This window comes from Myxocyprinus asiaticus, chromosome 38 (assembly GCF_019703515.2).
Source record: "Myxocyprinus asiaticus isolate MX2 ecotype Aquarium Trade chromosome 38, UBuf_Myxa_2, whole genome shotgun sequence".
In the NCBI taxonomy this organism is placed as follows: Eukaryota; Metazoa; Chordata; class Actinopteri; order Cypriniformes; family Catostomidae; genus Myxocyprinus; species Myxocyprinus asiaticus.
In genome coordinates, this window is record NC_059381.1 from 25,370,998 (window position 1) to 25,391,809 (window position 20,812).

The 20,812-nt window shown below is 37.6% G+C and overlaps 1 protein-coding gene across 6 annotated transcripts in view; it reads left to right on the top strand.

Annotated features, from left to right (window-relative positions):
* The window catches only part of LOC127428708 (rho GTPase-activating protein 24-like), a 21,748-nt gene continuing 936 nt past the window's right edge, over positions 1–20,812 (top strand). The window contains exons 1-7 of one of the 6 annotated variants that reach the window (XM_051677258.1): positions 1–18; positions 12,747–12,863; positions 17,579–17,786; positions 18,810–18,942; positions 19,100–19,173; positions 19,296–19,417; positions 19,568–20,594. In XM_051677258.1, coding sequence (XP_051533218.1) covers positions 17,638–17,786; positions 18,810–18,942; positions 19,100–19,173; positions 19,296–19,417; positions 19,568–20,594 — 1,505 coding nt within the window. In that variant the 5' untranslated portion in view covers positions 1–18; positions 12,747–12,863; positions 17,579–17,637. Of the gene's footprint in view, positions 19–5,453; positions 7,134–12,527; positions 12,864–15,532; positions 17,081–17,578; positions 17,787–18,809; positions 18,943–19,099; positions 19,174–19,295; positions 19,418–19,567; positions 20,595–20,812 lie in introns of those variants that run through there. The other 5 variants (XM_051677253.1, XM_051677257.1, XM_051677254.1 and 2 more) reach the window with 5 other exon arrangements.

Below are 20,812 nucleotides of genomic sequence, written 5' to 3' on the forward strand. Positions count from 1 at the left end.
TTCACTTCAAGTAAATTGGTAAGTGCTTTTTGCATTGTTATAGCAACATCAGGAGTTTTCTAAGTGTAAATGAGGCTGCTGGAGAATTCAGTGCCGGATCAAGTTTTGAAAAGTAGTGCTGCGTTCCATTCAACTCGGAAAGTCGGATTTTACAACTTCCTCCTAGGAAAAGTGCAATGGAATGCATCTTGAAGTCAGAATTACAATTTGTAGGCTCGTGCAAAAATTCTCAACTCCGATTTCGCCGAGATGCAGGGGCTTGATTTCACACAAACATGTCAAAACTCAGGGAGATATACAAAGTGATAAACATTCACTTTATTAAGTAATATCGATAAATGAGTTCATTTCCACATTACATGATATTAAAGCTTGTTTAACAAACACCTGCAGAAACAGGTATATAAAACATTATAATCTCTTTTGATAATCGTACACCTGATGCACAAATGCTAGCACTGCAGCATTGTTTATCAGTTGGGTTCCTAGGAGACATCTCTAATGAGAGTCAAACCCCTGCTAAGCTAACGGGTATGGCAAGCCGTTTTAGCTTTTATTCATTGGCAGGATATGAATTGTTTATCAACAATTAAATTTTCACTAGTTAAAATTCTAATTCTTGATATCAGGAATATATTTTCTACTAGTGGAAATGCCAATTTTTGATATCAATAATTACATTTCCACTAGTAAAAATGTGAATTCTTGATATAAATAAATGATGTCATCACTCGCAGAAATCACATTCTTGACATCAAAAATGGGATTTCAACTAGTAAAAACAATAATTTTTTATATCTATAATTGAATTTTCACTAGTAAAGTTTCACACCGATATGTCATCTTATTCAAAACGCAATTATTGATATCAAAAATTAGTTTCTTACTAGTTGAAAGTCCAATTTCACATATCAACAATTCTTTTCTTACTAGTAAAAATTGAATTTTTGATATCAAGAATGTAAATTCTACTAGTGGAAATGCCAATATTTTTATATCAACAATTGAATTCCAACGAATAAAAATGCTCATTTTTTATATCAGTAATTCGGTTTTCACTAGTGACAATTTTAATTTCTGATATCTGTAATGTAATTGTTACTAGTAAGAAAGTCTTGTTAGATATCATTAATTACACTCCAAATTATTGATATCTGAAATCCACTTCCAGATATCAGAAATACCAAATGTAACATGTTGAAATTCAATTACTGATATAAAATTCACCATTTTCACTAGTTGTAATTCAATTGTTGATATCAAGAATTAACATTTTACTAGTAACAATGTAATTATTGATATCAGTAAAGGGAGCTCTACTTGTAACAATTATTGCCTTGATATCTAAAATAGCCTTTGAAACTAATGAAAATAGAATTACTGATATCTTAAATGTGATTTTAATAAGTAAAAACAATATTATCGATATCTAGAAATACAATTTTAACAGGTAAGAATAGCTATGGTAATGACTTTATGAATATTAATGAGACCTGGTTTTCCATGAATCCACTTTTGGAGCCAATAGTAGCAGGTTAAAAAATGGAGGGAGACATTCCATGTGGATAATTAAGTTTTATTTTTATGCTTCAGAAACGGAAAATGAGAATTAATTAAAAATTTTATTTTTTGTCCATTGTTAAAAAAATAAAATAAAAACAATATTAGATTTGCATATGTGCACTGCAACGCCCCTTTCATCTGATTGGCCAACCCACACCGTCTTCTACTGCTTTAATCATTTTAGCCAGAATAACAGTTCATACTGCTCTGCATATTTGGCTCAATTTTAATTATATATTGTACTGAACGAAAAATCTTGTTGCTGGGCACAAAACTGGTGCTGTTGCGAGGTGTTGTCTCTAATGGACGACGCGTAAGAGATCGCAAGCCACATCATATGCTGACTGGGAATTTAGTCTCATATCTATAATATATTATTTTTATACTGAATAAATTATATGATTTTATAATACATTTGTTTTCATGGTGTTTTAATAAATGTAATGGCGAATGGGATCAAGGGAGTACAGAAGGAGCAGGTGTAAATTTTATTCATTCGAACTGCAATATACTGCTCATTATACATAAATAAGGGTCGTTGTGCAGTCCTGCGTGCTGACGGAGTTACAGTCGATGCCTTTTGTCCGAATAATTAGACTTAGCTGTAGTTTGATGGTTTTAAATGAGCGTTTAAAAGTGACATTGCTCTTTCATGCTTTTTCTGACATGAGAAACCAGTGTAAAAAAAAAAAAAAAAAATCACTCCCTGCGCTAAACGCCTCCCACATCTGCTGCTGTCTGCCCAAGGAAAAAGTCTTCTTACCTGCTAAGAAAATTCTCAGTTATTTTTATGGAAAGTATTATATGTATTATAATTACACATTTTTATTTAATAACAAAATTTAATCAAATTATAGTTAGCAATCTTTAACAGTATTAAATCAATAAAACTTGAATAAATTTAAGTTGTTTAATATTAGCTAAAGATCACACAATTATTGTTCTGAAATTGAAATGTGTAAATCTTAAATATAAGCAATATATACATATATATATATATATATATGTATGACTAAATTATCATTTTTACCTTAACCTGTTGATGTGCATGCCGTTATTGGGAAACGAGGTCCCGGCTGTTAAATTAGTGCATTTCATTTTAAACTAAAGTGCATAAAATAATAATAAAAATAAAAAATAAAAAGATTTAGCCAATGTATTTTCTCAAAGGTTAAGTAAAAAGTAAAACGTGAAAACCATTATATTTACGGCTTCTTTACACACACAGGCACACAAGTTTGTTAGATTTTTATATCTAATCGTCCTTGTTCATCCTAATACCCAAACATTAATTTAGTCTACGATTTTATGCAAGGTGATGGAACACGTTTTCATACATTTATCAAGAGCACACAGATACATTAGACACAATAGTATCCATCAGCTGAACCACAGAGCCGTGGTTTGACACAGAAGTATAAATCGGCCTTAAGTCACAGCAGTTTCAGGCCCGCAGTCTCCAGACTGATGTTACGGGCGGAGCTAATGACAGAACAATCATGCCGGAGAGGACGGTATGTTGTTGTCTATGTAAAGTTTTATTAAATCTAGCATTTTTGGTAAACAATTACTTTATTAAGCTAAGCATTTATAAGCTAACTACTGGATCTGTATAGATGTATTTCATAACGAATATTATTCTGGAAACAGTTCGATTGTATTTTTAAAAAATGATTTGGTTTTGAATCACTCAAGCTTTTGTTGTTTAAATAATTATTTTAGTTTAATTTATTATTATTTAAGTTTCTTATCTTGTAATTGTTTTTTAATTTATTTTGCAATGTACATGTTTTGTTAGGCTTTGTAATTGAGTGTTTATTTTGAATTTGATTTTATTAAATACATATGACATTAAATGCCCATTCTTTGTCTTTTTTTAAGTACTCTTTGTAACTTTATAGAAATCTTTGAACAGGAAAGAAATCAAATGATCACATATAGGCCTAATATAGTCAAATGGGTAACACCGTACAATAAAGTTTCATTTGTTAACATTTGTTAACTTGAAAAACAATGAGCAATACTGTAACAGCATTTGTTAATCTTGGTTAATGTTAATTTCAACACTTACTAATATATTTTTAATTAGAAGAAGAATTAGAAGTTGTAAATGTTAACATTAGTTCATAAAATATAAATTAACAAAGAACAAAGGTTTATCCATTAACATTAACAGAGATTAATAAATGCTGTTAAAAAAATGTTCTTTGTCAATTCATGAAACCTACTGCATTAACTAATGTTAACACATGGAACCTTATTGAAAAGTGTTGAAAAGGCTACCATTAAATGTTTTAGATAGTAATCAAATCAAAATCGATGTAAAAACAGCACATTTGTAATCTAAAAAAGCAAACAAACGTTAGAAATTATGCTCCAAACTATAGATGGCGCTAACACTGCATTGCTCCTGAGACTGCTGTGGCTCTGCGGCTCTGCAGATGGACGTACCTTGATACATATTACAAAATCATACAGTGTTATTAAATATAAAAATAATATACACCTTATGGTGTTGATATGAAAAATAAAAATGTGGTTTATAAACGACAGAGGAAACGGATCGTGGAGATGAATTAGTGGTTCTCTTTTCCGCTTGCGTATCCCTTTCGAGGTTCCATACCTTTCTTTTTTAAATATTCATAAGGAACTTGTAAGCACTCCTTATTATTATGCACATATCTAAAAAGGAATGTATGATATCTGAAATGACCATTTTAACTAGTAAAAATTACATTTCAACATGTAACAATTCCTTTTTTACATATAAGAATTCAGTTACAGATATCAAGAATTAAAATTGTCACTAGTGAAAACTGAATATCTGATATAAAAAAATGAGCATTTTTACTAGTTGGAATTCAATTGTTGATATAAAAAATTGGCATTTCCACTAGTAGAAATGACATTCTTGATATCAAAAATTCTTATTTTTACTAGTTAGAAAAGAATTGTTGATATGAGAAATGTAACTTTCAACTAGTAAGAAACTAATTTTTGATATCAATAATTGTGTTTTGAATAAGAGTGAATGACATACCGGTGAGAAACTTTACTAGTGAAAATTCAATTATAGATATCAAAAATTATGGTTTTTACTAGTTGAAATCCCATTTTTGATATCAAGAATGTGATTTCTGCGAGTGATGACGTAATTTTTGATATCAAGAATTCACATTTTTACTAGTGGAAATGTAATCATTGATATCAACAATTGGCATTTCCACTAGTTAAAATTACATTCTTGATATCAAGAATTAGCATTCTAACTAGTGAAAATTTAATTGTTGAAATCAACAATTCATATCCTGCGAATGAATAAAAGTGAACTCGGCTTGCCATAAACGGGAGAGTTGCAGTTCCGAATATCGGGAATGGAATGCATTTATGGTCGGAGATATCAAGTAGGAATATCCCACATCCAACTTGAATGGAACACAGCATAACCGTGTACCCCGACGAAACAAAATGAATTGCAAGGAACATGCGTGTACGTGTTTTTAAAATGTCAATTGGTATTATTAGTTAGCTGCGACATAATGTATGATACCCAAAGGCATAGGGTGTCTTATACATTGTAAAACCGTGTTTCACTGCTTTTAAGATAACTTTTTTGCACAAATCTTAAGGCAGTATTGCATGTATCCTTCACAAACAATGGCATAGATTTGGCTTGAATATTGGGGGGTTGCAGCGTGAAGCATTTACATGTTTCCATTGATCATGGTATAAATATTGGGGGGGTTGTACTTGCTTGTTTTGATAAAATGTTTGGGGGGGGGGGCAACTTAAATCTCACATTTATTTTTATATTATACATTTTTTAAATATTGAGTGTAAATGTATAACATTATGCTTTGTGTTATATTACCCTGGAATTAGTTTAAAAAAACGAATTACCACAGCAAAAACTACAGTCAATTTGGCATCTTCTCCATCTTAATCCACCACTCTCTATTTATTTCCTCTTCTTGAAAGTCATTAAAACGTAGTAGTGGATTTTGTCTTTTGGTCTTGGAGCAAATGGGTAAGAGAAAATAATATTTGCTGTGATCTCCCATTCACTGCTGTCAAAGTTTACCCTGCAAACATTTACTTACACTTTCCAAAACCTAGAGTGTGCAAAAGGTCTATTGTGTGTGTGTTTTTAATGCTTATTAGAGTGTCTCACTGTTAGCTTAGCTACATGCTAACATTAAAAGTTGGATGTATGGATAGACAGATAGACATTTTGGATGGATGGATGGATGGACGGACGGACAGACAGCTATACATATTGGATGGATGGACGGACGGACGGACAGACAGATATACATATTGGATGGATGGATGGACAAACAGATAGACATATTAGATGGATGGATGGACAGACAGATAGACATATTAGATGGATGGACAGACAGACACATTGGATGGATGGATGGATGGATGGATGGATGGACGGATGGACAGAAAGATAGACATTGATTGGATGGATGAATGGATGGACAGATAGACATATTGGATGGATGGATGAATGGACGGAGAGTCAACAGCAAGGCAGCTCATTGGGTTTTGAAAGAAAGCTCTTATCTACATCAACAGAGCATTAAATATTTTAAAAGGAAATGTAACTCCATGGCTGGCAAACAAATATAACAAAGAGCTCCATTTTTCCTCCAATTCTGTAAAATGTTTATATTTATAAGAAAGATGCAGAGCTGGGGTCTGTACTGTGTATTATGAGTGCCTGGAAATTCATGACAAGTCAGGGGCCACATCAGTATCTATGGCTCCTAGATTTGATGGGATGTGTAAAGTCTATTCCTCTTGCCAAATGAAGTGAGCCTCTTTCATCAGGATCAATATATGCTTGAGAACCTGCCAGGCTAGGAATCATAAATCTGGCTTGCAGAGAGAGAGAGGACAGATAGGAGAGAGATGGAAAGAGAGAGCAGCTCCTCTCAGCCTAATGGAGGACAGTTCAAAAGTTTAACATGCTGGCCACCCGCTCATGTCTTTACAACCTCTTTGAGTCATTGTGTGAGGGTGAGGGCCGATCACGTCGATGGCCATTAAACCGAATGCTGGGCTAGTCTGCGGTAGAGGGGTGTGTTGGATGCATTAGGGAAATTGGCCCTGTCTGCCTGAGACGGTATACTGTACTGAAGTAATTACAACTGCTGGAGGGATGCTGAGGCCAGACTTTGCCTTTGCGAATGTGTGTGCGCGTATCCATGCATGTCTGGAATAGTCTGCCGCAGAGGGTCCACGCCCCGCCCTCCCGTCTCGCCCAGTAAAGCGGCTGCCAACGGGATAGTGCTGGGGCTGTATTGATGAGATGGATAAGGAGGGAGATAGGAGTAGAGAGACAGATGGGGCTTTGGGCCAGGCCATGGCAGTGCTGGGGAGCCTAAGCTCAGGGTCATCGCCAGCTGATTAGCAGCAGCAGCAGGAGCCCCAGCCCCAGCCCTGATGATGCACGCCCACAGAGGATCTGAGCTCAGATGAGGCATCCAAGGAAACATCCACCTGCAGGATGGGACTAACCTGCTTCAAGTCTTGGAAGTACAACAGCGCTGCACAGAAAGGTGAGTGAGTGGTTCACTGCTTCCTACCAGCGTGAGTCCTTCAGGCTCTCTATATCTCAACAGATACTGATGATCTTATTCAGTTAATCTGAGATTGTAAAGTTTTAAAAAACTTTTATTTTGTCAGTATTGCAGTATTGCTGTACACCATATAGATGGCAAAAAAATAAATACAATGCCATTAGAAAACTATAAAACCTTATTTTTGTTTTATTCTTATGGTACTTATTATTGAAATTGTGAGAAACCACAATAAAATTTATATGATTTATAAACAAATCATTCACCAGTAGGTAAGATATGGAAAAGGGTAAGACATGACCTACTTGTTGGGTGGAGAGTTGTCAATCATCAAAATTAACACATTGAGCAGCGCTCAAAATCGGCAGCTTGACTTAGATTAGATGTTTTATAGGAGTTTGTGGGTCAAACGATGATTTCAAGAAGGGTAGCTACAATTGAAGGACGGACTCCATGCTGTTTTGACCGAGATGTCACTTATGAATGCATTAAAGCTGAGAAACATCATGGCATATGGCAGGTTTGGTGTTATTTGTGGGAGGGGCACTCAAAATAATGAGCTTGAAAAGACTTCGGTGAGACATGTAAGCGGAGTAACATATTGCGATTTTTTTTGGGACAAACTCCAAATAAGCCTGAATTTGCGGAGAGATGTAAAATAAAGAAGAAAAGGGATTTATTAAATCTAGAACAATGACTTTAAAAGAGATCGTTCACCCAAAAATGACAACCAAAATAATTTATTCACCATGTTGTTCCAAACCTGTATGACTTTCTTCCGTGGAACTCAAAATGAGATGTTATGCAGAATGTTAGCCTCACCAGCACAAGGCACCCACACAAAAAGTGGGTGCCCTGAAGTCCACCAGCCATCTCATCTCCAACGGTCAACGGATGTAGAAAGGAAGTTCCGCTGTACAGTTAAAAGAGCCAATCACCTTTTAGATACAGACATCACCTGTCAATCAACTCAAGAACGCGCATGCACATTGGCTATACAAGCCGGGAAAATTGTGGGGGTTTTTACGTAAAGGATCACAATTTATGATTGCAGTATTGTCAGATTTTATTGCTGATTTGAAATATGTTCTTTGATCGTAATCTCGACCAACCCTTTTTGAGATTTTGGTCTTTCTCCATTCAAGTAGATAGGAGCTGCACTGTCATGACTGGAAATAGCCTCCCGAGAGCGTTCCAAAGATGGCTGTCAGTGGACTGACATGCTAGGAAGACTTTGCAATATATCAACAGTATTCATTGACTTTTGTTAGATTTTGTTTGTTTGTTATTAATGCACAAAAAATATGTAACATAAGAATTAAAAACAACCATATAGAGTGGGAGGAGTGGATTCTTGCCAAAAAATATACACATATAAATGAAAACTTATACAAAAATAATATACAAATGGACAATGTATAAGAGTTTTTGTTCTTATAATACAAAATCATATCAAAAACATTAATACATATGTCAGATACCATTTTTTTCTGAGAGGCTATTTGCTCAACACATTTACCCCCTCAAAAAAGGTGTTTCATCATCTCATCTTTGTCACAAAAAGTAAAAAACAAAAGTAAAAAAAAAAAAATTTAATTTTTTTGGGATATTTGAACTTCATTAAACTCAAAGACATTGGATCACACAGAGTTTGCTCTGCTTTTAAAATAATCTTATTACCAATAGTAATGGCATTTACGATATTTGGAACTCTTTTGGAGTGGCCTTAGAATGATACTTTTGGGAAAATTCTGAACATAACTGGTCATCAGTGACCAACTGGCTATCAATGAGAATATTATTACTAAACCAATTCAGAAGGAAAAGTGATTTATCAAAGAGTTATCAAAACATCATATCTACAACACACCTGCCAGTATTTATTACACACAGCATTCCATCCAGTCAACAGCTCAAATTCCTTGCTGGTATCTTTGGAAAGTCCTGCTTGCTTCCTTATCAATGACAGTCAGAGACACTGGTCTAGGCATGAGAGAGTAAAAGAGAAGTCATTAGTGCTGTAGGATTACGAGGTACTCACACATGTTAAATGCAAGATCAGCATTGGCTCCCATTGTGGCAGTCCCTGCTCTGAATCTGTGAAATGACCTTTCATGGAATTTCAGTGCTCTCCTTTTAATATCATTATTGCAAAGACCACCCTTGGCAAGCACATGGTATTGATAAACCACTTAGCTGGAATTTTATAGCTCTCTTGTTACAGAAAGTATCCTCTTTGGAATTAATTACTACACTCTATATGGGGAAATGTGAGTGGAATCTGGGGCATACTTTAATTGTGACTGAGACCCATCCAATGATTAATACTGTCTCTGAGAAATGTATGAAGGAAAAAATGGCAAGAGTTTTTAATTAAATTATGAAAATCGATGCTCTCCGTTTCCCTTGCTGAACTTGTGGTGCTTAAGGATAAGAAATGGTCGTCTGATTCGTCTCAGGCTGACTTACATTTTGCTCACTGACGGACTTGAAGGACACAGTGACCATTAAAGACTGATAAAGATTTTTCACACACTAAAAAGGAATACTGTCCTCCTCAGCATGACTGCACTCATGAGACAAATATGTGTGTGCAGTAATACAGGCATGGACCCAGATTAAAGGAAAAGTTCCCCCAAAAATGAAAAATCTATCACAATTTACTCACCTGCATGTTGTTCCAACCCTTTGGAACACTTAAGGAAATAATTTAATGAATATCCCAGTCCATCTTAATACAATGCCAGTGGATAAAGACTTACTTTATAGCTTAGAAAAGGACCCAAAAGTATCATAAATGTAATTATGCTATATTGTAAGCCCTCTAAAGGCATACAATAGGTTTTGGTTGAGAAACAACCTGAAATTTAAATAAACTGCCATTGTATTGAGAAATATATATATTTTTCTTTTCTGTTCCACATTAGAAATAAAGTTATATGGGTTTGGAGTGTCTTGAGGGTGAGCAAATTATGACAGAATTTACACCTTTAAACTATGCCTTTAAGACTTGATGTCATGTCCAGAAAGGAAAAGCCCTTCATGTGTCTGTAAGATTGTGACAGGATGGAAAAGGTCTGGATTAGGGTGGAAGTACATGTCCATTCACGTGCTTCTGAACAATGATAATCTACACTGCTTGTATTGACGTGAAGGAAAAAAATACAGTTGTGCTCACAACATACATACATTTTTTTTTTTTTTATTTCCCCGGAGAAGCTGCAAAACAGATATTTTATCAGACATTCCACAAGACAAAGTTACCTTAGATCTTAATATATTGTGTTCTACTCAAAACTGACAGATTAACATTTTTCTTTTTTCTCTTAAAACTGTTGTTTATTTCATCCAGTTGGAATAAAATTCCATGAATTTGTTCACACAGGGCATCTGAACACCCTATTTTATTTTAAATAATTTACATAACATTTTATTGGTTTTATTTCATATTGTTACACCTGTGGTGTTGCCGGTCAAAAGTGAATGGCCATTGGAAAGTGAATGGATTAGACTACAAAATACAGAAATATTTCATGTTCAGGAGCATCCCAATCATTTAGATGAGCACATATGTGGAGTTGAGCACCCTTTTTTTTGTACATCGTTTTTCCATGTACACTCTTTGAGGAATATTTCAACATCTACTCATCATATTATGTTGTGTTTGGGCTCGTTTGAATCGGGATAGTCTGCTGTATGTTACGATATGCCATTGTCTATGTTATATGTATGTTTCAGAAGTAATAAGTAAAAATGTGACAAAAACATACTCCTGTTTATTATATTTACAGTATGCATATCAGTGGGAATTTCATACACTAAACCTCACTGCAGTGTGGCCTCTGAGTGAAACAAATTTGCTCATTGCATTATAGTAATTGAGTAACAAAGATATATGGCTTTATGTTTTTACCAACGCTGAATATAATTGTTGCGATAACAAATGAGCATATTATGAGAACAAAACAGTTCTAATCTGTCAGCAAATTAAACAGCATTATTTAAGATTTAGTAGGATCAGCTATAAGCATTGTAAAGTCCAGATCCTAAGCTTTAAAATAACACTTATTTTGTTTAGTTCAAGCAAGTTGGTATTAATTTATTACATAATTATTATTATTATTATTATTATTATTATTTTTATTCAGGGAGTTCATTGAATCTTTCTATTAATATATATATATATAATCTGTCCACTGACTTAACAGAAGCCTTCAGGTACTGTACATTTATTGGTTTACTTGCATGATCTGCATTTGAGTTCTCCCCTACATTGGCTCAATGATGTTGATCCAGCTTTGCCACTCAGAACAATTGAAGAACTCAAACACAACTATTACAATAGAGTGAGCAGTAGTTGATACCATGGCTGGGTAGATTTGCCTCAAGGCCCCCCCTACACTTCTGATGCCCCCTGCCTGACTGACAGCGAAACTATTAAGGACACTCCACCCCCCCCCCCCCACAATTGCCCCACCAAAGATCACATCCTAGTACTGGCCCTGACTGATACTTAACCCTTGTGTTGTGTTTGTATAGCGTGTGCTGGCAATGACAGGCAGACGAAGAAGATGATGTGTGATGAACCCAAGTGCAGTTTATTATCAATCATGAAATCCAAAACCCGTAACTCCAAACGTGAACAAAATACAAAAACATGAACTTGACGTAACTTGACTTGACTAAACTTGACATGACATGAACAATCCTACAATGTTACATTCACAATACCTGACAAGAGAAAATGGCAAACATGAGGGCTTAAATACACAGACATGGGTAACAAGTAAACAAAACAACCAATCACATGACTGAACTAATAATAAGACAGTGAACCAATGAAAACAAGACACATGAACATGGGGGGGAAACATGAAATCACATGACCAGGGGACCACATGACAAGATCACATGACAAGAACAAACATGGCATGGAACAAAACACATACAACCCTGACAGTTTGTTTGTTTTAACACCTTTTGTAATCCGGTTAAAAAAAAAAAAAAAAAAAAAAAGATAAGGAAAAATAAGTTGACAAAAATATCTAATGCAATATCATGGGAGAATATATGCAGGATGAGATATTTCCTAACAATCTTAGTGGGTTGGTAATTTTTGACCGGATTACAAAAGATGTTATAACAAACAAAATGTCAGGGTTGTATGTGTTTTGTTCCATGCCATGTTCTTCAATTATCCTGAGTGGCAATGCTGGATCAACATCATTGAGCCACTGTAGGGGAGAACTCAAATGCAGAACATGCAAGTAAACCAATAAATGTACAGTACCTGAAGGCTTCTGTTAAGTCAGTGGACAAATTCACTGCCCAGAATAAACCAAGGACTCATGCACAACCATCACAAAAGGCTACAAACAATCAAGATTGAGAGAAAATGCTCAAGGAAGCAACATGCTAATAACACAATATATTAAAAACCAAGGGTAGATTATGGTACAGCAAAGGTAAATACACAGGTCAATTTGTTTAGGATTTTACATCAAGAGTCTCTAAAAAATGACTGAAGAGTTCAGACAATGTGGGATAAACATGCTAACGACCTTTCTTTCCATATATTTTTCTCTCAATTAGGAGGAAACAGGGATGTGCTGGTTAGTCCTGGCTCATATTTCTTCCTATCAAACAGCTGTGGTCAGGGAGAGGAGTGGCTGAAGAGCCTAAACAAGGGCATCTGGATACCTTTTACAGGTACATACAAAACTAAACACATTCATTAGTTTATGGCCTGAATATCTGACTAAGCATGTTCCTACACTCAGTGGTCTCTGGAAAATCCAGGCTTGCGCAAGTTATTGTCATAATATAACACTTTTTATTTTAACACAACAGCAGATCCAATCAGTCTTCAGGGCTTCAGCCATAGTCAAAACAACCCACACACACAATACACAAATACTCCAGTCATTTTCAAATCATGGGCCATGCATTATATACTCTAATGACTAGCCTCTTTACAGACTTCGCTTTGTCTGCGATGGCGCAAATTTCTCAAAACACAGAAAAACACATGCCTCTGGAACTGATGTCATTCAAAACAGCGAATGTAGAGAATTCTCCTTAAGATTTTTGCTGGAAAAACACAAACTGAACTGTGAAGGTTGGTGTTTTTCAGCATTGCCACCTCAGTGTCATTTAGAGTTCAAGCATTCTAATCTTCTTGCTGTGTACTGGAAATAAACCCCTCAGAGATAAACAGTATTTTCTGGATATAGTTCCTTCTCGTTAACTCTTTAGTGGCTCAGGCCACCTCTGAAAATTTGAAGCCTTGTCCCTCTCTGCTTCTTCTAATACATCCAGTGTACACTGGAGTGAGCGTATGACAGGTTGTGGATGGTGGCCATATGTCCGTATTGGTAGTGTGCCTGGTTATAATGATGTTATAGTGCACCTCACTTTCTCAAGAGAGCCGTCAACCCCCATCACATCTGATTCCATACAATAAAGTGGCTTTGGTTGTGCAGGATACAGAGCCACAACATATCTACTTTAAAGGAATAGTTCACCTAAAAATGAACGTGTTGTCATTATTTATTAACCCTAATGTTGCTCCTAACCGGTATGATTTTCTTTCTTCCATGGAGCACAAAAAAGGTTTATTTGCCATATAATTAAAGTGAAAAGTGACTATAGTCTGTCAAGCTCGAAAAGGGAAATAAACCCCACCATAAAACCACAGTAAACGTAATCGATTTGACTCATGCACTATATTCCAAGTCTTCTGAAGCTATACAATCACTTTGTGTGATGAACAGAACCAAGCGTATGTCAACCAACATCATTTTCAAATTGATAACATCAACCCTCATTGGTTCTTATCACATCTCATTACCAAAATTCATGACATCATATCACAAGAACCAATTAGATGTAGATGTTATCAACAATTACTAATTTCTTAAAGGGATAGTTCACCCAAAAATGAAAATTCTCTCATCATTTACTCACCCTTGTGCTATCCCAGATGTGAATGACTTTATTTCTTCAGCAGACCACAAATTACATTTTTTAGAAGAATTTCTCAGCTCTTTTAGGCCATACAATGCAAGTGAATGGGTGCCAACATTTTTAAGCTCCAAAAAAATAAAAAAGTAAAATACAACTTTATTAAATCAAACTCCCACGAGGGGGAAAACATAAACAACCCCGAAGGGGACAAAAGTAATCCAGGGAATCGGGCAGAGGGAAAACGGGGAACAGGACCAACCGGACCACACTGGAACAAGGAAGGTGAATGGGATGAATAGAACGCAGAAAAACATACAAAGGACTGATTAGAACACAATGTAACAAGACAACCAGGCACTGGACAGCAAACATGAGGAGACTAAATTAGGGAGAGAAGTCAAGGGGGTTAATTTAGGGCAGGTGAGACTAATGAAACAATAACAGGCAAACAAGGAGGTGGGGTGTGACGTGAGACAGAGAAGCATGTGGCGATACAGAAAGAATAATAAAGCCATGTGTTCTCACAAGAAGACATTTGTGTGAGAGTTCGGCCACACACACACTCGACACCTTACCGAAGTGACCGAAGCTCAGCACAAACATGAAGACAGCTCGTGACTTGGGCATGCGGCTTAAAGCGAGCGCAACCCGCGGACATGAGAGACAGACACAAAGACTGACATAGATTATTGACGCGAGTGCATGCAGCAAAGATGACACAAGCACAATGCACCCACGTCAATAACAGACAGACAAGGAGTATGAATGTCCGGGTCCCGACACAGACCGGAATCGAACAAAACAGGAAGGCAGGACCCAGGCACCATCCTCCAGACATTAAACACAACAGACAGGGAATAAAACAGAGACCGCAGGCTCACACAAAGACAGACATTCCACAGTCCTGTCAGACCAAAGCCCAGACTGACAGAGAGACAGGACTGTGACAAATACACCTTTTTAATACTTTTTAAGAGTTTACCTTTGTGTTCAAAGGAAGAAAGTCAGTTATTCATATGGAAAGTCATAAGTAAATAATGACAGAATATATATTTTGGTTGACTATTCCATTTAATGCTGTTGATCAAACCTGATCTGATCAATAAGGCATTATTCTACAAAAGTTTTCAGTGCCATCAGAAAATAATTGGGTCTGTCGATGTAAATACATGCAAATTTGAGCTGCAGCATCCATTTTGCTGCTTATTTCCCAGGAGAGTTTAATGAATTCCCTGCATTACCTCTCAAACATAATTCCTCACAGTCTTGGGCTCCTAAAAGGTGAGAGATGCCCCTTTCAGATAACACGCAACCACATTTACATTCAGATGCCCTCATTGTTCTCAAAACGCTAGGCCATTGTCTGAGGAACTGTTTTAGATTGGGATTCTCATCAGGGGCCAAGTTAGCGAGCACAGATGTATAAAAAGGGTTGAGAGGAGTGCTCCGTTGTGTCTAATGGAAAATTATTAGGCGCAAGCCATGTGAGGTGCAGGGGGACAGAGAGAAAGACAGAGAGAAAGTAAGCGAGAAAAGAGAGAGGGTAAAAGGCAGAAGGTTCTAGCTCATTTATTTTTAGTCAAACTGTATACTGTGGTGTTAATGATTCATGGTAAGGGGCAGAGAAGGGGGGAAACAAAAGGTGTTGGAGCCACCTTGGCCATGTTCCAATACGTCTGCAGTGGAGTATTCTGGTACAGGAGAGAGGTGGGAAAAGAGGGACAGAACACGATAAGCAAAGAAAGATAATAAAAAACAGGAGAGATAATGCTTTCAAAAGACAGTCAACAGGATTAAATAAGAGACACAGTGAGAGGTAGAGAGTGGGACAGAGTGAAAGAGACATATTTTGAAATGTTTAGGCATATAGGGAGGAGAAAATCCTAAAACTGAGCCACATACAGTTAGGGAGGTGGACTTAATTTGACAGTAAACCAAGGAGGCGTTGACTCACGTCACTGGAAACTTTAGACAATTAAGTCCAGACAAACATAACCTCCCCTAGCAGGCGAACACAGACATGTCTGTGTTGATGCCACTGTCAGCAATCGCATATAACTCAGCCACCCACTTCAAAAGGCAGTGTGACAGGGAACATCCACTTCTTACTGCACTGTTGGGTTCTTCTTTAAATGAAAAGAACCAGCTTGGGTGAGCACTTGGTGAGCTGCCTGCAAGAAGCACTGGAAAGAGGAAGCACGTCCAAAACCCGTCACTAAGGACGCCTATTGATATGGGACATCTTGCTTTTTACCAGGATTGTGGATATCAAAGTGAACACATGTTGTGTTATTAGAGAAATCTCAAAGAACATGAGCCTCTACCTTTTGACTTTGAATGGATTTGATTTTTATTTGAAACAGGCCTGTTGAATATGCAACTTCTCTGCATTTTAATTGAAGGAGAATGTGCACAGAAATGTGGTCTAATTTGTAGGGGTGTGCACATGAACAATGCCTCCTCTTTCTGGATGAAGACTGTCATCTGAATTGGAATGCTGATATATCCGATAAGCATGTATATCTGAGCTGGAGATTTAGTGTCGCACATCAGCAGGAGTGAGCTTCCCTTCAGTACACTGAGCCTTATCACCTTACCTGCAGACAGGAGAGAGAGAAAAAGGGAGGAGGAAGAGAGAAGGGAAAGGAACATCCAGTTCTAGACCAAACAAGAGTTTGCAAAACGTGATCAGGAGTTCAATGAGGACATTAGTTTGCTGCCAATTTCAGGATCGCTACCAAGACTGAAAACATCACAGTTTTGGAAAAGACAGAATCAGGGTGGGGGACGGGATAGTTGATGTGTGTATGCCCCAAAAAAGGAAGACGGAGGATAAAAACACGCTTAAAGAGACAGACGAGAAAAGATGCCGGAAAACAAGCAGACTATCCAGCGCACTGGAAGCTATCTCTCCCACTCTGCTTACAGGAAGATAAAAAGAGTGCTGAGCTTCAGAAGACGTGAGTATTACAACTATGTTAGGCAGAGGGAGGCACACGCAGTCTTACACAGAGGTAGATTTTGGTGCAGTGCACCAGCACCATGCATTCATCTTAAAAGGACTTACAGTCAGTGTAGTTGCTTTGATAAATGGAAACAATCTCTACACTGAGCCAAAAATGAAATTCTGTCATCGTACTTACCCTCATTTTGTTCCAAACCCGTATGTCTTTCCTATCTTTAACACAAAAGGAGATGCCAGACAGAATGACAGCCTCAGTCACCATTCACTTTCATTTTATGGAAAACATGCAATGGAAGTGAACAGTGACTTAAACTACTATAGCATACTGCCTAACATCTTTCACGTTCCACGGAAAAAAAGAAGTCATACAAAATTCAAACAACATGAGTAAATAATACATTTGAATTTTTGGGCGAACTGTCCCTTGAAGGAAGTGGATAAACAAGGTTTGTCATGGACAGCTCTATGTTTCACCTCCCTGTTTCTATTACAGGTGTGTTTGGTCAGAGGTTGGAGGAGACTGTCCTATATGAGAGGAGGTATGGGGAACACATGGCTCCTCTGGTGGTGGAGCAGTGTGTAGATTTCATCCGAGAGCATGGGCTTACGGAGGTGGGACTCTTCAGGCAGCCCGGCCAGGCCACGCTGGTTAAAGAGCTGCAGGAAGCTTTTGATGCTGGGGAGAAACCAACCTTTGACAGGTAAAAGATTGATTGTAATGGAAATGAGGTATTGGAGAGTTACCTTTTAAATAAGCATAATGGACATAACTTACTTAACAGAGCAAGATTTTATCTCTTCCAAGCACAATCAGATTATATAAGTGACGTAGCATTGATCTCAGTAGGGAAATTCAGGTGTTACAGCAGCTTGACAAGGACTGATGGACTAAGACAATGAATGAAGTCTGTATTTAATTTTTTTGAATAACACTTTTCACAAAGCATATTGTTTCAAAGCAGCTTTACAGAAAATCATGCCTTAATGTCTTAAAGCTGCCAGTGAGCAAGCCAAAGGCAACTGTGGTTAGGAAAAATACTGCATAAGATTTTTAAAACTCCATAATATGTTAAGGTAGTGGAGGAAGGAGGACGTTGGAAGGAACCGGAGTCAGCAGTGGAAGCCAATCCTCTTCTAGCATTACAGTAAATGTACAGTTCATATGGCAAATATTATCTAGTAACAGTGTAATACTATTCATGTGCTCATTGAATAAATTAAGGATTCAATTATTCAGTATGTAAGGCCATGTTTAAACTGTAATATTTTAAATAGAGTAATAAAAACAAATGAAATATGCAAATTTACCTGTATAAATGCTTCTATAACCATTTGTCCACCACCGGGTCGAACGGTTCTCGTTGTGGAACCATGTCATTCCAAACTGATCAGGGCTAGTTGGCACGGTTACTGTTTCTTTCTCCAAATTGGTGCTGTGAAATCAGGATTAGAATGTACTGGCTGAGCAAATGACCAATCGTAAGTCACCATGTCACTACAGCCACTCCACCAGCATGGTTCTTGATTCTGATTGGTTTTAACTAATTGTGCCGAGAAATCTATGAGGTGAGCGATTTGTAATTGTACCGTACCAAACCTTGCTCAAGTGGAAATGCTACAGGAAACCGTTAACTTACTGTGCTCAGAACTGTGTCTGTCCGATGCTGCAAAAGCCCAATTTCTTAGTAAATTTAGTCACAGTGAATCCATGTTTGTTCTCTCAGCAGCACAGATGTCCACACAGTGGCTTCTCTACTGAAGCTATACCTCAGGGAGCTGCCTGAGCCCCTGGTGCCATTTTCTTGTTATGAGGAGTTTCTTGTGTGTGGCAAAAGGATCCCATCAGACAGAGAGCAGGTATGATTAACTTGCTCATTCACTTAGAAATTACTTGAGCATACAATGTTTGGATCTGATCAATGTGCACAGCAATGTAGTGCACAGTATCCTAATCAGCTAACCAGAGTTTCTAAAGATTGACAAGAATGTTTGTCTTATCCTTGTCTGACTTCAGGGCTTGCAGGAGTTGAGGATTCTCCTTCATGAGCTTCCTGTGGCAAATGTCAACCTGCTGAAATACATCTGCCAGTAAAGCTAAACTTATATTTTCATCCAAATATTTAGGGGACTTGGTTTTATATACCTAGTTATTGGCATTGGGTGCTTTAAAGCACTTCAGATGAATTAACAATGACACACCTCTTTTCCAGATTTTTAAATGATGTCCAGTCATACTCCAACATTAACAAGATGAGCATCGAGAACTTGGCAACTGTTTTTGGGCCAAATATCCTCCGGCCCAAAGCAGAGGACCCAGAAAGTATCATTGGAGGTGAGCAATATTTAGGTCTCTGTACATGGGGTCTTAGGGAAAAAAAGCAAAGCAAATTAAAAGTCTTGGCTTGACTGATATTTAGATAGATCTAAAGATATTATATACTTGTGAGGTGCACCATGGAATTACATTTCTCTCTTCTACTAGGGGCAGCAGTTGTGCAACATTTGATGTCCGAACTGATCCGAGAGCACAGTTTGCTTTTCTCCAGAGAGAACTACAGCCCTCCTGAAGCCTCTTTATCAGCCATTCACCCCATAAACAGACACAGTAACCTCGTGGAATGGGTGCACGGTGAACCAACTGCCCACTCTAGGGAGTCACTGTTAAGTGAATATCATGCCCCACTTCCAGATCAGAGTGTAGGTGGTCCACAAAAACTATCTATGCCTTTCATGACAGGGGGGACAGAGTCTTTTCAAAGCCCTTGTGATGCCCATCATTTATCAGTGACGGAGCGACAGCTTCAAGTGGACTCTTCACCAACCAGCTCTGCTCTGATTTATGACAACCACAGTCAACAAGGCTCAGCACAAGAATCTCTCCATATAAGACATGTGCCAACACCCATCACCCCATTACCTGCCTGCTCTTCAATGCCCAGAGTGCAAGAAACTGGAGTTGAAACTTTTGTCCAGTCAAAGAGCTGGCCTGATATGGGGGAGCCCAACTGGGGGCAAGAGAGAGCCCTTGGGGAGAGTGGAGGCAGCAGTGAAGTCCAGGACAGTACCCTTTCAGTCTATGACAACATTGGTACTGAGCAGCAGAGGGAGGGATGTATGGAGGACAGGGAGTCAGGCAGTGGTACTGTGGAGGCAAAAGGTGGTACTACCAGTATGGCAGACATTAGCAGCTCTTGGTCCTCCTGTGAGATAGTGCCTTTAGATGGAGGCAGTAGAAGAGGTGGAGCTGGAAGTCCTTGCCATGGTTCTCCTGTTTGCTTCCACTCTTTCAGAATGGACTCTGGTGAGGAAGACCCTCACCCTAACTCCCCTGCTTCCTCTTCTGCTCCCACTGATGCACCTTTAAGCACTGGCAGCAGTGAGGTCTTTTTGCCAAATGCCCCCCAAGAACCCCTTGGCATTCCTGCCTCCCATGCTATACATTGTCTCGTTGCAGGGCTTCGGCAACAGATGGCAAGGCAAAAGGCTGAGTACGAGGCAAAAATCAACAGGTAGGATAACTCTTATAAGTAGTCCCAATACCTGATATGCTAATTTTGTAAGGAGAAATCCCCCAAATCTGCTGTCATCACATTAATTTATGGGTATGCATACACTTTTTTTGTGTCATTTTTCCCAAGTTGGTGTGCCTATAACTCCAGAAGTATTAAAGATTTCTTAATATCCTTTTACTTTCTGGTTCAGAACTAACTTTCCTTTTGGTATCTTC